The 18791-nt window shown below is 36.0% G+C and overlaps 3 protein-coding genes across 4 annotated transcripts; 1 reads left to right on the forward strand and 2 right to left on the reverse strand.

Annotated features, from left to right (window-relative positions):
- Positions 1-364: 364 nt before the first annotated feature.
- On the reverse strand, positions 365-12659 carry LOC134811906 (uncharacterized). 2 transcript variants are annotated; one of them, XM_063819052.1, is made up of 13 exons: positions 12472-12659; positions 12279-12347; positions 12014-12063; positions 11700-11772; positions 8290-8481; positions 7827-8046; positions 7487-7629; positions 7112-7371; positions 6697-6836; positions 6472-6572; positions 6157-6291; positions 1234-1357; positions 365-776 (listed from the first exon to the last, which is right to left on the reverse strand). In XM_063819052.1, exons 1-13 carry the CDS (start codon positions 12589-12591, stop codon positions 637-639), a joined length of 1767 nt encoding a protein of 588 aa, XP_063675122.1. In that variant the 5' UTR covers positions 12592-12659; the 3' UTR covers positions 365-636. The 2 variants fall into 2 exon arrangements, with proteins under 2 accessions (XP_063675122.1, XP_063675121.1); XM_063819051.1 differs by having other exon boundaries at positions 7487-7632.
- LOC134811184 (formin-like protein) lies at positions 2299-4912 on the forward strand. The gene is made up of 2 exons (XM_063817930.1): positions 2299-2427; positions 2665-4912. Exons 1-2 carry the CDS (start codon positions 2407-2409, stop codon positions 4420-4422), a joined length of 1779 nt encoding a protein of 592 aa, XP_063674000.1. The 5' UTR covers positions 2299-2406; the 3' UTR covers positions 4423-4912.
- Positions 12660-12766: 107 nt separating the features above from the next.
- On the reverse strand, positions 12767-18702 carry LOC134811907 (protein pelota-like). Its single transcript, XM_063819053.1, has 8 exons — positions 18503-18702; positions 15259-15350; positions 14977-15118; positions 14615-14760; positions 14371-14472; positions 13892-14189; positions 13625-13746; positions 12767-13483 (listed from the first exon to the last, which is right to left on the reverse strand). The coding sequence occupies exons 1-8, from the start codon at positions 18663-18665 to the stop codon at positions 13391-13393; spliced, it is 1158 nt and encodes a 385-aa protein (XP_063675123.1). The 5' UTR covers positions 18666-18702; the 3' UTR covers positions 12767-13390.
- Between the last annotated feature and the right edge of the window lie 89 nt (positions 18703-18791).

Here is an 18791-nt window from a genome sequence, read left to right on the forward strand (position 1 = left end):
TTATACATTTATCTCCAAAAATTCAGTAGAATTTCTGGGCACATATTTGAGATTAAATTTTTTGTAGATAAATGTAGATATTTGTAGATTATTGTCAATGGATAATTCACGAAAATTCTACAAATTCTACAAATTTATACATTTATCTCCAAAAATTCAGTAGAATTTCTGGGCACATATTTGAGATATACATTTTTTGTAGATAAATGTAGATATTTGTAGATTATTGTATGGATAATTCACGAAAAAAGTGGATGACATTATCCAAATATCTACAAATATCCACTTGGCCCCCCCCCCCCCCCCCCCCCCCCTTGCTATAGCTAATTGTGATGTGTAATGGAAAAAAATAAAACGAAAGTAATTCAAGATATAAAAATGTGGAATGAACAGTTCCAGTGCAGCAGAAGACCAATCAAAGTTGATGGTTATTGCAACAAAAATCGTTACCAGTGAGTTCAATTAACGATCTACAGATAAATATTAAATCAACAGATCGTAGAATGAATTCCAAGATCAATAAAAAAGAAAGTACAAGTTTCTGATAATTTCCTCCTGGACAATTAGAGTAAACACTACATTCTAGGGTGAGCTGTAGTAATAATAAATAACAAATCAAACAAGTTTGCTGGCGTTTCAGACAAGTCCAAGTATCTGCGGTGTATCACGTGGCATCTGCTGCACTGCTGTAATCAGGTACTCAGCTAGGTGTACATCTCGGGAACTTCCCGTTATCTGGACTGTTCTCTGATCACCGTCCACCTCGCTGTCTTTAGCTGAGAGAGTGAGAAGTTGGAATATTTCGTAGCTTTAATTGGCGATGATTCATTATAAAATAAACGCTTTAAGTTTCACGTTCTACTACAGAAGAGGAACTGATGAACTCGATCTTGCAAATCAGGCACATCGCCGAATTGTGAGCGCTTGGCAAGTTCAAGATTGTCACAGTTTACCTGTTTACTTATACACATAATGTGACGGTAATGTACTCATAGCACATAGGGTGCCGGGTAGCTGTTCGATCGTTATTGATCGCGAATAATCGATTCTTAATTAGCTTACGCTTTTTAATCGTAGTGGACCGATTTTAAACAATTTCTACAAAATTCAAAAAATCCACCACTGATAATGTCCCTTCGTTTGCCTTTTAGGAAATTGTCCGTCTGCAAACAGAAAATTAGAAAAATAAACTGCAACTAAACAGTGCACTTGACGTAAATTCAGTTGACTCACCGACATTGATCTTGCAATTGCTGAAGCTTCGGATTTCATTAATGATTGAGGCTTTTCTCCCTAAAACCATGCCCGCATTTTTGTTGGGAATCTTAATTTCTTTCGTAGTCCGTTCATCAGAACCCTGAAATGTTTTAGAAATTAGACCAGAAAACAATTTTATTGACAAATTGCTGTTCCTGAGAACTGTTGACGTTAAGCAACAAGTTAAGCGGAAGATCCAAGAGCGCAGGATGCGACTAGCAGGCCATATTCACCGGCACCCAGAAATAGTCGCAAACCGCTTGCTACTTTGGGAACCAACTCATGGGGTGCGGAGTAGAGGAAGACCAGCTATGACCTATGTTGATAGCCTACGAGCTGACACAGGTCTCAACGACACTGGAGAAATGGGCGGACTTATGGCGGATAGAGTTCTATGGAGACAGCTCATCAATACTCGTACGCTGAAGCCGCCTTAAGTCAGTCAGTCAGTCAAGTCAAAGCGGAGTGTCAAATTGCATACTACTATCAGTAGAATTTGGGCAAAAACTTGCACCACATGACCGGAAGACAAAGTTGAAAGTTCTGAAGATAATGATGCTTCCCAGCAGAGCTAGAAAAATAACAATTACGCGTTTGTAACCTTTGGCTTGCATTGGACATTTTTTGCTCCTCTATCCTAATTTTACATATCATTGAAAATATAAAGTGCATCATATTAATATGTTCAGATCAAAGAAGTTGAGTTTAAGAGTTAAACCTTCGCCAAAATGGTAATTTAAGATTGAATAAAAGATGGTCATCACTGGCAGATAGAGTTACTTATCTACTCTATAGATGTTTTTAGGGGGTAACCACTAACCGTTTTCGTTACCATTTTAGTGGTTACACAAATGGTTATATGACACTTCAAATGACATTGTTTCTATTGCAATACAGTATGACTCAACGGTGATTTGAGAGATTAAGAATTTGTATGATTAAATTATCATGCGAAACCTGCACTTTTGTAATTGGAGTATCGCTGAAGTCGTAAAATTTTACGGCAAACTAGAAGGTTCATCACAAAGCCGTTTTGTATTTCATTCGACGAATTTTGTAGTAACAACTTTCCTCTCTGCCTCAAATTTGTTCCGAGTTGATTTCGTAACCCCGTGACATTAAATTGTAGACGATATCAGACTAATATTAATGTCTGGCAAGAAACGATGGGTAAGTTTCTGTTTTGATCATATTTTAAACACAACAAAACAAATGTTAGTTTATTACTTCAAACGATGATCTTAAACCTTCCCATCGTCAAGGTCATGATGATTTCCTGTTTATTTATTTGTTGAATTGCATAGATTGAGCTCAGCTGATATAATGGTTGAGATGAGCCCGCTGCCAACGCTAAAAAGTTGGGGTATCCCACAATAAGGTATGAATCATTTCAGATTTTTTTTTCAGAAACGAGGAGTTGGTAAAGTTCAGTTGATAAAAAGTTTCCAATATGGCACGAACAAGAAAAGCATCAAAACACATCTTTTTGATACCGGAGTTTGCAGCTATAGAAGGGATACAAATATTTTTCAAATTATAATGCATCCAGAAAAGATAGACACACCAGCAAAACCTGCTCTTTTACTGGCTGCCCCGCCTGTACCTAATGCTCCGCCTGCACCTAAAGCACCACCTGCACCTAAAGCACCGCCAGCACCTAAAGCTCCGCCAGCCCCTGATACTCCACATGCACCCAAATCTCCTATACTTCAAATGGCTTCATATTTGAAATTTCCAGCTAAACCTCCAAGAATCAAAGATACCAAAAAACTGACAAAAATTCATTGGAAGGAGCTTACCAAGGACAGAAATGCCACATGCAAGATTAATCAAAGATTCAAGACATTTCCAGTAGGAGTAATGGAGGTTCATGAACAATTTTGGACATCATTGCCTCAAGTTGACATAAAGAAGCATGAGACTTTTCTTTCAGCGAGTTTTGCATCTGAACCCACCCGGAATGTCAGCAAGGAAACTGACATTCCTCCTCTTAAGAAGAATGATACCATCACAATTTTAAATTCCAATGACCAAACAGCTATAGGCATAATGACAAAAAAAATGGATGATACCACGCCAAAAAAGATACAAGAATGGATATCAAAATGCCCATTAACTAATTTTGTTAAGAAAATGGGAGACAAGCTCGAATTGCTTGTACAGATGGTAAAAATTGCAGAGAGTGACACGGAAGGAAGGAACTACATGCCACAGCTACTGGACAAAGAACTTGACTCATCTAAATTGAGTTCCGAGGAAGATAGGTATATGTATCAGCTACACCAGATACCTAATTTTACCACATACATGCAGATCGTCAGATTGTACCAAGAACTAGTGATTGAAAAGGAGGAAAAATATGTGACTTATCTCAAAAATGTGGCTACGGCATGTGCAGAAATAAGAAACTCAGATACTTTCAAAGAGCTTATGTCGTGCATCATGCAAGTGGGCATGTTCCTCAACTCACAGACAGATTTTCTAGGCTTTGACATCAGCCCAACATGTCTTAAATACATAATGGATTTCAGAGACAAAACTGAGAAATCTGCATCAATCGGACTACATTCTTTAAATCTACTCCAGCAGGAAAATCCGAGCAAAAACCATGCAAAATTTTTAAAGTTGGAGATGAAAACAGTATTTGAATTAGGTAAACCAAATACATTAAAAGCAAGTGATGTTCAAAATGATTTGATGAAGTGGAATAGACAAACAAAAAACATCACGGAAAACATAGGCACTATCGGTATCAACAGTCATTCGGTCATCTCAACGAAAATTCTTAAAAATGCCATTGGTGTCATCGCTAAGACACTGTCAACCATTCAGGAGACAAGCGAAAAAGTTGCCAATGTTTTCTTTGAGACTATGATCTATATGGGGCTTAACCCAGTCAAATATGAAATTGAAAAACCCGAAAAACCAAAGTCGCCATCGAGTGACCTCTTTTCGCCAATCAGTGATTTTGTTGAGCACGTTTTAAAGGAGAAAGAAAAACAGGCGAAGGAGCAGAAGAAGAAAGCGGTAATTGAGAGAAAACTGAAAACTAAACAGAAAATTGTAAAAATAAAGGTTGGTCAAAAGGAAATCAAATCCTTTTTCAAAAGCAGAAAGAGCACTGTCAGGCTGCAACCGAAAAAAAACACTTGGAGTTTTAGATGAGGTCGTTTCCTTCAACAAGTTCAATTTACGTCATAGAGGAGAAACAGGAGATGTAGAAACAGATGGAGGATTAAGTGACTCCCAGGAGAGTAGAAGGAGATACGTGAGGAGAGTCAAGATGATCAAAAAGACAATGCAGTTCACATACTTTAGGGAAACTGGGTGGGTTAGAATAACAAGGCAATTCTCGTATTACAGAATCCTATTTGGATCAAAGGACTTCCAAGAAGTTAAAGGACTCTAGAGAAATGAAACATCAATACGCGATGATGTAAATAATTGTCACACACCCAACCAATAACCATGGGCACAGAGATGAAATTATTTTATGTACAATTATTTTTATGTAATCTTTATATTTTGATTGAGTGAACGATGTGAATTATCATTAATTATCAAATTCTGTTTTTGACACTGCACTATTACCTTTTCTATTTCGTTTGTTGTTGTTATGATTATGTGAGTGATTAATTTAACCTTTTCTTGTTGTCAAAACTTGGTTATTTTCATTTCCCAAAAAAGTTAATATCAAATTGTACGGGTATATGCCTCACAGAATGGCTAGCCTCACAGAATGGCCAAATTTGTAAATGTTTTTGTAACTAATTTTTTATATAAGACTGGTAGGTTTTGTGGATACCATATGAAACAAAAGTCTTCTGGCAACACTTCCTGTGGTGAAATCATTAACTAGGACCACATTTTCTGGCATAAATATGACTGTTTTTGTAGAAATTTTGAGCACTGAAATTTTTTTTTCAAATTTTTGAACTAAGTTTGCATTTTGGTGAGAACTTCTGGCACCAGTATGACAGAAGATGTTTAAAGAATAGTATTCGTCAAACAAAACGAACATTGTTCAATATAAGAAGAAAAAATGCTAAAATGGCTAAACGCCTCACAAAATGGCCAAAATATGCCTCACAAAATGGCCAAAATTTAAAACTCCTTTTATTTAATGAAACAATAAGTCTAAAGTATTCACAAGCTATTTATCATACAATAACACCCCAGATGGAGTGTTTTTACAGCGAATGAAGGTTATAAATCATGAAATCAGGGAATATGAACAACGCCACACAAAATGGCCATTTTTGGTGTAGGAAATCATGCCCTTTTTATTCAGTTCTAAGAAATTTCACCTATATGGGGGTGTTAACAAGGCATATTTATACCAGCAGCATGCCTGAAACAAGAGCCAAAGGTTTTAGAAAAATAAAATTTTCTCGTTTTCATTTTTTTTGGGCCATTTTGTGAGGCATTTTTTCTTTTTTGTGAAATAATTTTTCACAGCTCAGTTTTTTCGTGAGTTTTAGGTTATTACCCCATTCCTTAATAGGTTTTCTAACAACGTGTGGTGATAGAAATTTAAAAAGTACCTCCATCAAAAAATTATAGAAATTCAGATTTTGCCATTCTGTGAGGCATGTTTTTTTGGAGGAAGATTTTCCGGCCAAATTTTCTCAAAGAAAAAATGGTTATGAGATTAAATCAACCCCCGGGAAGAAATATATGAGTGTCAACTTAGCTTCTTATGAGATAAAAACTGGAATAAAGTGTGTTTTGTGATTTTGAGAGACCTTCCTTTTTTTGGCCATTCTGTGAGGCATATACCCGTAGTGAATTTAGCAATTTTCTAAATTTACTAAATATAAATCATAGCTTTAGCCTAACATTGTTTGTTTTCCTTCGTGTCCAAATACAATATAGATATAGCTATTATCAAGAACTTACATCGGTGCTAGTCTCAAATGGGATGAGGTTTTGAGCCATTTCAAATAGTTTGTTACTATTGGGTAGCGGTTGAGGGGCTGACTGCTCTTGTGGTTCCCTCTGTCCACTACTTCGCCTCACTTCTTCATCTGCATCCTAGGGTACACATAATTTAACGTTCGTTTTCTAAAGCAGGGTACAACTCCAATTAATGGAACTCCTATGAATCAAAAGAATAAAGCAGAAACTTAATCCAAAGATCATTTTTGTCAAATTAGAAGAAATAAGTAAACATTTTGTGACCATGCACCAGAGGACGTAATAAAATTTACATACCAAAATTAGACCCTTGACAGCGTTGAAGGCCCACATAACTTCTTTCATAGTTCCAGAAATTGTAATTTTTCTAGTTCCATCCACAACGCTGTTGTCATCGGCTGAAAACACATAAATTATTCATTGATTCATACACAATTCCAGAGCAGTTTCAAAATGGAAGTTCGGCTATCCTCAAAAACTTAGATTGCCTTAAAAAGTGGGTTTGCTAATTCATTCTAGTACCTATTTTGATGATAGCAGAGGTCTTCTTCCTAACAGAGCTTATTCTTGATCCTCGAGGTCCAATGATAGATGATGTCAGACTGTCATCAACCTGGATGTCTTTACTAATTTCTTCGTTCATAAAGTCGTCCACTATCATCCTGAATTTTAAAACTTGAATACAAAGTACAAACGTCAAGCAATTCAACCTGATCAACTTGGATAAAAAGTATTTGGTCAATACTATTAATTCAAATGAACTTGTATGACTAAGCTGTTTTGAAGCATTAATATCGACCCAAATAGGATCAAACAACAGCGAGTCTAACCAATCGAGTAAAGCAAATCATGAAATCAAGGTCACATTAATCCCTCAAAGCCTCAACTTGACTCCATCATATAATGCTAGGTAGAAGAACAGCAGTGATATTCTAACCTGGGTGGAGGGGATCTGTCTGCCCTCCTCTCATCCTGTCTGAAGCCAACAGAACGAGGAGGAGACCTTGCACGTGGTGGTGTATGGCTGCGCGGCGGAGAACGTGTTCGAGGTGGGGAACTGTGTCTAGGAGGAGAGGTGGGGAGGGGCATGCGTCTGTAGTTCTCCATCTGGGGGAGGGAGCTGTAGCTAGCTGACTGGTCGAGGGTGGGGAGGGTAGGGAGAGGGTTGTGGGTGTACTGACCCATATCACTCATCATCTGATAAAAGGGATAGTTTAGTCACCTTACTTAATAAATTAACAAAAGTTAAGAGTATCAACTTTAATGTTCAAGGTAATATTCATTGTTGCATTGTACATGTTGCAAAACTCGCCTGTTTAGCACCAGCATATGTCTGAGCAGCGAAGGGATTGGGAGTGTTGTAACTGTTATCAAATCCAGTATCAGTGCTTTGTCTAGTGAATGCCGTTATGTCAGTCGAACTACTGTAGTTGTAGCTCATGCTACGGTCCATATCTGCTGCGGAAATTGAATCTACGTCATTATCATTCATTATTATTATTATTATAATAATGAATTTAAGTCATCACAGGACTAGACCAATATTGATATTTTATCACAAGATTTGACTAGTTTATTATATTAAACTCGTTAATTGTCGGTTGAAAACAGACAAAAACCCAAGAACAATTCCACTTTACTACACAAGTTACCGTTTCGGTGTCCAGTAAGCTGTCCATCAGGTCTAACGGTGAGAGCTAGTTTGCCAGGGTCACCCCCCTTCTCCAAGAAGCCCTTCATGTAACCACCACACTGCACACTGTAGTCCTCATCTTTACACACGTACGGAGTGTATCTGATGTAGTCGTGTAGAAGAGGTTTCTCTTGTAGAATAGTCAGAACAGCTACCAGGGTCTCTATCATTGCGTCTATCTGGAAGAGACACATTGTTTAAGATTACAACCAACCAGGTTATAGAGGCGGGGAAACTGACTAATTCTGGCCACCAAAGCTAAAGAGTTTTTTAATCCATTAAATCTGAGAGCATTGAACTTTCAAGTTGGCAATTTGATTCAGTGATCAGAAAATCAGAAATAATTTCAACTAAATGTTATTATTAACACCCAAAAACAAACACATACTCTGAGTTATGAACACTGTGAGATAACAAGTTACCTGATTGTCTCTCCCTGGGATCTCCAGCACTCTCTCGTCGCTGTAGGGTAGCTTATCTTTGTGCATCTTTACTTTACACCCATACTTTTCTCGGAGGTCCTTCAGAGTTGAGCCTCCTTTTCCCAGAACAGCTCCAGCTATATCAGACGGTACGAGGAGGTTGAACTCGCGCTGAGGCCGTCCTTCTAGTGCCTGTTAGTGGTATGGAAATTAGTATATGAAATCTAGTCAGTATATATATACTGACAGTTACCATTAAAAAATATATATATATATTTTAATGGTGACTGTCAATGTAGTACAGTCAAATACGTCCTAATTTAAGCCTTTGTCGGACAAAATTCGCAACAAAGCGATTTTAACGGGAAATGGTCGGAACAGGTCCCAGGAATCATTCCAGAGAATTCCCAAAATTTCTGACTTGAGCAAAATCCACAATTACCACTTGTTTACCACCTTTTTACCACTTTGGTTTTCCGCGAATAAGTCACGTTCTGAATATCCTAGAAGATTCTAGTTGAAAGCAGTGTGTTTAGAAAACAAAGAAGAACAACTTTTTCTTTAACAACTTTTTCAAAAATAAATTATTTAATTAATTAATTAAATAATTAATTAATTTTCAAATATTTCAAAAATATATTTTGATAAAAAATGTTCACAATTACATTACACGTATAAGGAACTAATTTTTATAAAACTTTTTTAAATTTTCACTTCCAATATTTTGGACTTTTCGAAATTTGTAAAGAATAACCACTATTTACCACTTTTTACCACATTGAATCTCCGCTAATAAAACGACTTCTGAATGTCGTAGAAGGTTCTAGATTGAACCAATGTGTTCAAAACATAAAAGAGAACAACTTTTTATCCGACAACCTTTGGATTAGATAATTAATTAATTCGTTAATAAATTTTTTAACAAATATTCAACAATCATACAAATTATTTTCGATCAAAATATTTTAAAATTACATAACACGAATAATTAACAACTCTTCATTAAATTAATCGAGAAATCGAAGCAGTACTTTATATAACCATTATATATACTAGATACGAGTCTTACTTATGAGTCCTCAGCTGGCACATTGGTGCAATTGTTCTGACATTTGAGGCAGGTTGATCCACAATGTATTCCTGCTTTTCTGCATAAACAAGCATTGCCACAACCTGCCTTTAAACAGTTGCAACTGATGTTTTGAATGAGCTTTTTCGGAGCTGTACTCATAAGAGTGGTCACTGGTACATGGCCCCATTGTTCATCTTCCATCCCCAGCTTATCGGATCTAGGTCGTTCTCATCCCACGCCTGCAGCTGATGGTAAACACTATAAGAATGCTGTTCAGCTGCCCCAGATGTTGGCGGGAGCTGTTTGCACTTGATGTCTGCTGTTGAAGATTGCGACTTCTGTTCAAGAACTGAAAGTCTAGCTTCATCTAGTGATCTCGATTTTGATGAAATCAGCTGCAGCATCAAAAGTTCTTCGACATGCTTTATGGTAGCTGGTGTAGAATTTGCCGAATAAAAAACATCTATTACACTTTCATCGATAGATGCGATCGTTCTGAATAGCCGATCCTTACCAACTCCGTGGATCCGACTGGTGGTGTCTGATCCAGTGAAAGCGTGACACAGCAGTATCGTGTTTACGTGCCTTCAAGTTTAGGGGGAGTGGGGGTGCCATGAGTCAATACACATACGTTGAGTCTTATAATAAACATGTACTCGTGTTTGCGAACATGCTGTAAACTGCAACATAACATATTGCAATAGGCCATTACATTCGGAATATGATCTGATAAGATGGCACGAAACGGATTGAAAATGACGAAGTCATCAAGCAATTTGTTTATCTCGTTAGAGAAATTGATTGGGTTATCAATGATTACCTAATCGTTAATCACGTGACAGGGTGCTAGGATACTGTAATTTGGCTTTCTGCACGATTTCTGTGCCACGCTTTCACTGGATCAGACACCACCAGTCGGATCCACAGAGTTGGTAAGGATCGGCTATTCAGAACGATCGCATCTATCGATGAAAGTGTAATAGATGTTTTTTATTCGGCAAATTCTACACCAGCTACCATAAAGCATGTCGAAGAACTTTTGATGCTGCAGCTGATTTCATCAAAATCGAGATCACTAGATGAAGCTAGACTTTCAGTTCTTGAACAGAAGTCGCAATCTTCAACAGCAGACATCAAGTACAAACAGCTCCCGCCAACATCTGGGGCAGCTGAACAGCATTCTTATAGTGTTTACCATCAGCTGCAGGCGTGGGATGAGAACGACCTAGATCCGATAAGCTGGGGATGGAAGATGAACAATGGGGCCATGTACCAGTGACCACTCTTATGAGTACAGCTCCGAAAAAGCTCATTCAAAACATCAGTTGCAACTGTTTAAAGGCAGGTTGTGGCAATGCTTGTTCATACAGAAAAGCAGGAATACATTGTGGATCAACCTGCCTCAAATGTCAGAACAATTGCACCAATGTGCCAGCTGAGGACTCATAAGTAAGACTCTTATCTGGTATATATAATGGTTATATAAAGTACTGCTTCGATTTCTCGATTAATTTAATGAAGAGTTGTTAATTATTCGTGTTATGTAATTTTAAAATATTTTGATCGAAAATAATTTGTATGATTGTTGAATATTTGTTAAAAAATTTATTAACGAATTAATTAATTATCTAATCCAAAGGTTGTCGGATAAAAAGTTGTTCTCTTTTATGTTTTGAACACATTGGTTCAATCTAGAACCTTCTACGACATTCAGAAGTCGTTTTATTAGCGGAGATTCAATGTGGTAAAAAGTGGTAAATAGTGGTTATTCTTTACAAATTTCGAAAAGTCCAAAATATTGGAAGTGAAAATTTAAAAAAGTTTTATAAAAATTAGTTCCTTATACGTGTAATGTAATTGTGAACATTTTTTATCAAAATATATTTTTGAAATATTTGAAAATTAATTAATTATTTAATTAATTAATTAAATAATTTATTTTTGAAAAAGTTGTTGAAGAAAAAGTTGTTCTTCTTTGTTTTCTAAACACACTGCTTTCAACTAGAATCTTCTAGGATATTCAGAACGTGACTTATTCGCGGAAAACCAAAGTGGTAAAAAGGTGGTAAACAAGTGGTAATTGTGGATTTTGCTCAAGTCAGAAATTTTGGGAATTCTCTGGAATGATTCCTGGGACCTGTTTCGACCATTTCCCGTTAAAATCGCTTTGTTGCGAATTTTGTCCGACAAAAAGACGTATTTGACTGTACTAATGTTCTTGAAATCATTATCATTTTAGACATTTGAACTATTTTGGAGGACATCTGCTACGACTTGCAAAGACAATCAGGAGATTTGAAGATCTCCTGAAAGTGAAGAAGTATGTAGTTAGACTTACATGCCACAAGGAAGGAGCAAGTTTTTCCAGTAATCGCGGCACATCAGTTAGTTCACACGAGACCATCAGAATCCTGAGCAGGATATTAATTAGTAACTATTAGTAACTATTAGTAACTATTAGTGACTATTAGTAACTATTAGTAACTATTAGTAACTATTAGTAACTATTAGGTATATGTATCTACCTAGAGAGCTCTATTAACACTATAAAATACTGCAATTTGAAAGATCTCACATTTTTGATATTATAAGCTTTTCAAGTGATTTTTTAAAAATGTTATATTTTTAATTCTATTTAAATGTAGAGTTTACCTATCTTTATTGTGGATTGATGAAGGAAATTCTGGAACTCGGAGATGGGCCTTAGAGAAGAAACGTGATCATAAATAACAGAGGACTCGGGAACAGGAAGGAAAATAAGAGTGGGAGAAAACAATAATATAAATGATGTAAGTCGATGTAAAATTTGGTAAGCTTGAAATAACGTTTTGGTAATCTTGGTAAACTTTTTCATGATTATCTCTTCATAAGTACAACAGACAGGTAGAACTACTGTAGGTTATCATTATAAACTAACCTTGGCAGAAATATCCTGTCTTGCGTGCTTCAAATTCTCCCCATTCCTTCCGATAACTCTACCAACGGACTGGAGATGATACTTGGTATCAGTTATTAACCCGGTGAATAATACAGGGAGATAATAAACTTTGCACTTTCATATCACAAAACTATTGATGAATTATAGGAAAATTTCATAAGTTATGCCTTACATCTTGATGGAAGAGAAGTCTGAATCGTATGTCATTATACCGCTTCCTTTTGACGCTTCCTGTTTCACCAGATCCACCAGATACTGCCTCAATCCCTCTTTTCTCTGTCTCGTTAGACATTTCTATATACTAGTGATTAGTCTGTTTAATAAAACAAGTTCTATTTTCAATAACTCTATAAAATAATACTCCTTTATAATAATAACTATTTGTGGAATATAGAATGGTGATCATGCAGTCTCCTGGTGTTTACAATTTATTTTATTAACATTTCTGTACACAATGAAATTCCGATAGGACCTTTTTTGAATCATTGTTAAACCGTATTTAGAATCGTGATTTATGATCTAGTTTTATCTGGTTTAGCACCTAAGTCACCACACTCAAAAAATATTCAGTCTAAAAAAACAAATATAACATGATGTAATAAATGCAAAACATTCTAAATAAATTAATTAAAACCTATACAGCCCACAAGCGTCGCGTCGGGATGTTAATCAGTATTTGAGCCTAAAACCACATCGAAAAGTTAAAGATCCTACTGAATAAAACCCATTATACTTGGAACAGTTAAAACATTTTATAACTGCTAAACTCTTTTAAGTTAGAAACAATAAGGATGGATTATAATACGGCGATAAAGTCATAATAAGTTTGGAAATTGAAATTATTTTTACATCTTCATGAGTCCAAAATTTTTGGTCACGAAAAGGGTGAAAAGAACGGAATTCTAACAACTTGAAAATTTGGCCGAAAATAGATTCATGCTGTACTACCACAATATTTCACTTTACTAGAGGTACATATATAAATGCAGATTATTTTTCGATCGAAAAATTAGTCCCATATAAAATAATTACACCCTAGACTCTTAAAGTACAGTCAAAAAATTGAAAAAGAACCCATGATGATGATAGTCCTAATCGCTGTCAGAATCTGAGTCCACCGCCATGTCTTCTAGTTCCGGCATTGGGAACCTTAACAGTGCAGCTACTCCACTTAATAAAGCTAACTGAAAATAATCGGGGTTAATTAATGTGATAATGCGGATTAAATTTGTATTATCACTCAATTAAAAATATTAATTGAAAACGTACATTTTATTTAGATTTCTATTCTTAGTTGCCCCGTGTATTTGTTGAGTGCCACTCACCTTTTCTCCAGATGTATGTAACGAACTGAATATGTGAACGGTGCCACCATATCCTTTCACATCTTCAACTAGTTTAACATACTTTTTCCTCTCGGCTAAATCTGAAGACCTAAACAAACTATCTGCAAAAGAATTATATTGAGTTTGCATTGATTAATCATCAACAAAAACGCAGACCAGAAATAGCAAAATTCACTGACTGATTAACCATAAAATTGCAATAAAGGAAATGATTATCACCAAATATAAAAGATTTAGTAACCACACCTGTAACCATAAGAGCATCTATTGCCTCCTGTGCACTTGCTGCTATACACTGTGCTGGACCGTAAAAGGCTCTTGCGGGCTCGTTTTTTAGCATGGTGTAAAAATCACCGAGAGCTTTGACTTCACCAGCTGCTTTTGTATCAGTGAGTCTTGATGTAATGTTGGGATCTGAGAGAATCTCGGAGACTGCGTGTTTGTGGCCAGAGGAGGAGTGACAAAACACAAATATACTTTTATTCTCCTGGAGTGGCTTAAACTCTGATCTTTCCGTTGACAATATATATTCCATTAACTTCTCCTGGAAAATAGAAATTTTTTTAACGCTGGAGTCACATTAGGGTAGAATTTGCGAAACAGTCATGAAATCTTACCCTGACAATAATATTATATTATATAGAAAATTTATGTTGCTGATTATAATCTTGATTATTATTATTAATATACAATCACCATACTTTTATACTTGCCAGAAGACTAACCTTTACGAATCCAGGACTGGCTACTAGAATACATTTAACTATCGAGAAGTCCAGATGGCGCACCATTGAATTTCCAACTGTGTCAAAGAATCTAAGCATGGCCTGAAAATTACAAAAATGTGAAACACAATCCTTAATTCTTATAAACCGTCCTTAAAAAATAAATCCAAGACTACATTAATTGAGTGTAGAAAGTGGTACTGCTCAATAGAGTCTAAAGTTTGATCTAGCAACAGAGATTTACCTTATCGTGGTTAGTACAACTCCCCCTCCTCTTACGAGGTATTGGAAGTTCAATTTTAGCTTTAGTTATAGTCATAGATTGTCTGACCAGACATACATGTGCTAATCCTTCCTGTAACACCACAGCTGCTAGGTCTGCTGTTTTCCCTGAAATTTACAATTTCTATGTTGCCCCCACTTGCTTATTGGAAACAGCTCAAGTAGAACAAAATTGTTTCATAAAAATCGACAATTTCGAAACGGACAAAATTGTAGAAAGAAAACATGACAGTCAGACAAACGACAGAAGTTTTTTTCGGAAAAGAATCATACTGAATATACAACTTCAACAGCAATTAACACAACGAAATTATCTAAAGATACCTGAATCACATGCTTCATCTACTCGCTCCAATGCTATAGCATCCCAGTATTCTTTTGTCAGTGTAAATTTCCTCTGTAGTTCCAAGTCAAGTGTGTGGTATGCTCCAAGTTTTACATATTGGTTTTCCTCTATATTTCGGCCCTGGACAAGGCAAAGATATCTAAATAACTAAATAATCTTCACACGACTATGATCATGTTACATTTTCAAACGTGTACCAGATAATATCTTAAGGATTCCTGCCACCTAAATCGTAAGCATTTAACTGAAAAACGTATTACCTTGAGGGCAAGAGACATTGCTTCAACATCGTAAGAAATGTTTTCAACTCGAATGGTAAGATTGGTTTTAATCTTTCTAGCATTTGTAGAACCTGAAACACAGGATATATTGGCTATTGCTAAATGAATTTCCATAATTATCACAATCCAACCTATTATGTTTGAATCAAAGAACACAATCAGATAAGACGGCCCCAACGTTAATCTGGCTCTTGCTATGTGTTGGTTCAGCCAAACTAATTATTATTTATTCAAGTTTATTTTTCTAGTTTAGTTAGTTGTCATCCGGCCACACAGCATCCAACTTATATTGCAGTATAAATAATAATAATAATAAATACAACATTTATAAACCGCCTTATAGCTAAATCATATAACTCGATATAATTTAATCCTGGAGATAAACTCCAGTGCTTTCTAAAGCGGCTCTTACATTAACTGAGCTTAGTTTAATTGAAAATTAGACATGACAAGTTCATTTTACCTATGTAAATGCAAAATCAATCAAATGCTAGAGAAAAGAAGTATGTTTTAAGTTTGGTCTTGAAAGATGTAACTGACTCAGCTGATCTTATGTCGTATGGCAAGGTATTAAATACTTTAACTGCACAGTGACTAAAAGCTTTCTCTGTGTTTACATAGTTAGGAGAGGGCGGAAAACTAAGGTAAAAATAATCATTATCAAGACGTACATTTTTAAAACTTTGCTGCCTAGGAGATATCAACTCTTTTAAGTAAGGAGGAGCTATATTATTTAAACACTTGTAGGCAAGTAGGGCAATCTTGAAATCTATTCTAAATCTAACTGGTAGAAAATGAACTTTCTTAAGTAGTGGAGTAGTGTGTGCCTTTCTTCCTCTCCCGAAAATAAATCTTACAGCAGAATTTTGCACCTTCTGTAAACGACTTAAATCATAAGAGCTCAGTCCAAAATATACACTATTGCAATAATCAATTCTAGAGAGTACTAGAGCATGAACAAGCTGAATCTTAAGGTTAAAAGACAGTTTTGATGCAATAAACCACAAATTTCTGATCTGAATATTACATGCTTGAACCACTGACGTGATCTGATCACTCATTGAAAGATAACTGTCCAAATACAGCCCAAGACTCTTCACAGTTCCACTAACAACATGTGGCTCTTGATCCTTAACAATCTGTAGAGAGGCTGGAATATTTGTTGAGTCAAATTTAGAGGATATAACGATGACTTCAGTCTTAGAAGAATTCAGTTGAAGGAAATTGTTTGTCATCCATTTCTTGATATCAGACATACAGTGTTCCATATTGTGCTCTAGCTGTGATGGGTCATCAGAATCAAGAGTGAAATACAGCTGGGTGTCATCAGCATACAAATGAATACAGCATCCATGCATACTTGCAATGTTCTCAAGATCTTTGGTGTACAATATGAATAGCAGGGGGCCAAGGATTGAACCTTGTGGCACACCTATCTCAAGAACAGTTGCTGAGGAAGACGAATCCTTGACTTTGACACAAAATGAACGGTTAGCCAAGTAGGACCTGATCCATGTAAGAGCAATGCCTGTAATGCCATAAGCAGATCTTAGCTTCTTGATTTATCTTGGGTGATTGACAGTATCAAAGGCAGCACTCAAATCTAGAAGTAAAAGAACAACTTTAGTTTTCTTGTCAATAGTTATCAAGATGTCGTTATGGATTCTGGTTGTTGCAGTTTCACAGCTATGAAACTTCCTATAGCCGGACTGAACTTTAGAAAGCAAGTTGTTATCCTCAAGATAACTGGTGAGCTGTATAGATACACACTTCTCAATGATTTTTGACAAGAATGAGAGATTGCTAATAGGCCTATAGTTAGATAGAGATTCACCGTCAAGGCCACGTTTCTTCAAACTTGGACGAATGAGAGCCTCCTTAAGTTTTATAGGAAACTCACCTTTAACTAATGATTCATTGACTATAAATGAGATCAGAGGAAGGAGTTCTGGGAGACACTTGATGAGAATTTTTGTAGGTATGGGGTCAAGATCACAGAATTTGTTAGACATATTCTTTATGATGCTTACTAGTTCTTCATCAGACACATGACGGAATTGTACTATCTTTGGGCTATTAGAAAGAGGAACAAATTCATCTGAGTTAGGAGAATCTTGGGATTGTTGTTCTAAATAAATGTTGTTGTATATGTTGTCGACCTTTGATTTAAAGAACTGTGCAAAGTTGTTAGCACTCTCAAGATTCGAAGAGCAAGAAGGTGTAGTAGTACTAACTTTTTCTTTATTGAGCAACTTATTAACGATGGAATAAGTCTTTTTAGCATCACCTGCACTGTCTTGTAACCTTGTTTTGTAGAAGTGATCTCTTGTGGATACAATGACTGAGGATGCTCTCTCTGATGCTTTCCTGTACAGTCGTTTATAATCTGGGCAATCATGATTCTTTTGATACAGTCTCTCAATCTTTCTTCTCATTGCTTTTGCTTGTTGACAGTGTGTAGACCACCATTCAGCGTTATGATCTTTTCTTGGGATGAAAGTTTTTTCTTTAGCATGCTTGTCCAAAATACTGCTCAACTCAGACTCATAGATATCAACTGCACTATCGAGGTCATTGAAGCAATCAGTGTCACATAGTTTTGACTTAAGAATGTCCTCAACAAAAGCATCTAGGTCTATGCAAGCAATGTTTCTGTAAGTAATTGGTTCTAGAGTGCCTATGGGTGCTGGAGATACATTGCAATTGAAAGCAACAAAGTAGTGGTCAGACGATGTGCCAGAATCAGTAATGACAGGATCTAGAACTTCAATGCAATCGTGAGTAAAAGAACCATCCCTGGTAATTACAAGATCTAATATGCCCCCATCTCTGTGTGTTGCAGCTGAAATTTGTTGCACCCACCCACAAGACCTAAGTAGTGAATTAAACCTTTGTGCAACTGAATCATTTTCGTCTTCAATGTGGATATTAAAATCACCCATGATCAAGGGCTTTCCAGGTTTGTCTACTAAATCAACCAAGAGTTGCTCAAAGTCAGTTAGAAATTGGGGGATGTTAGCACTCTGAGATGTGGAGTACCATTTTTCCATAAGTAATAATATATCAAAATAATATCATTGTAATTTTGCATGCCTGAAATGAAACACTTGATTTATGTATATTATAATAATTAATTGAATTTTCAAATTAAAAAAGAAGTAAGTGAACCCATTGATTACTCGGATTAGTTAGAGTCATCAATCATCATAATGAGACATTATACCTGTTGCACTCTCAGTGACTACTTTTCTCAGAGTAGTGCACCGCACCACATCTCCAGCTGCTATAAGATTGTACACGTGCCACAGATCTTCCCCTTCCTCAGGGATGAAGGTCATGCGACCATTTCTGTTTTTGTAATCAATGTACTTATGTAATAACTTCATGAGTTGAACTCCACATGTATAGCTATAGAAGTTCTTGTTAGATTTAATAACAACAAATTACATTAAAATTAAAACTGATGTAACGTTATGATTCATCCAAATTCTGAATTTTGATCAAAAGAATAC

This window comes from Bolinopsis microptera, chromosome 2 (assembly GCF_026151205.1).
Source record: "Bolinopsis microptera isolate Bmic1 chromosome 2, MBARI_Bmic_1.0, whole genome shotgun sequence".
NCBI lineage: Eukaryota > Metazoa > Ctenophora > Tentaculata > Lobata > Bolinopsidae > Bolinopsis > Bolinopsis microptera.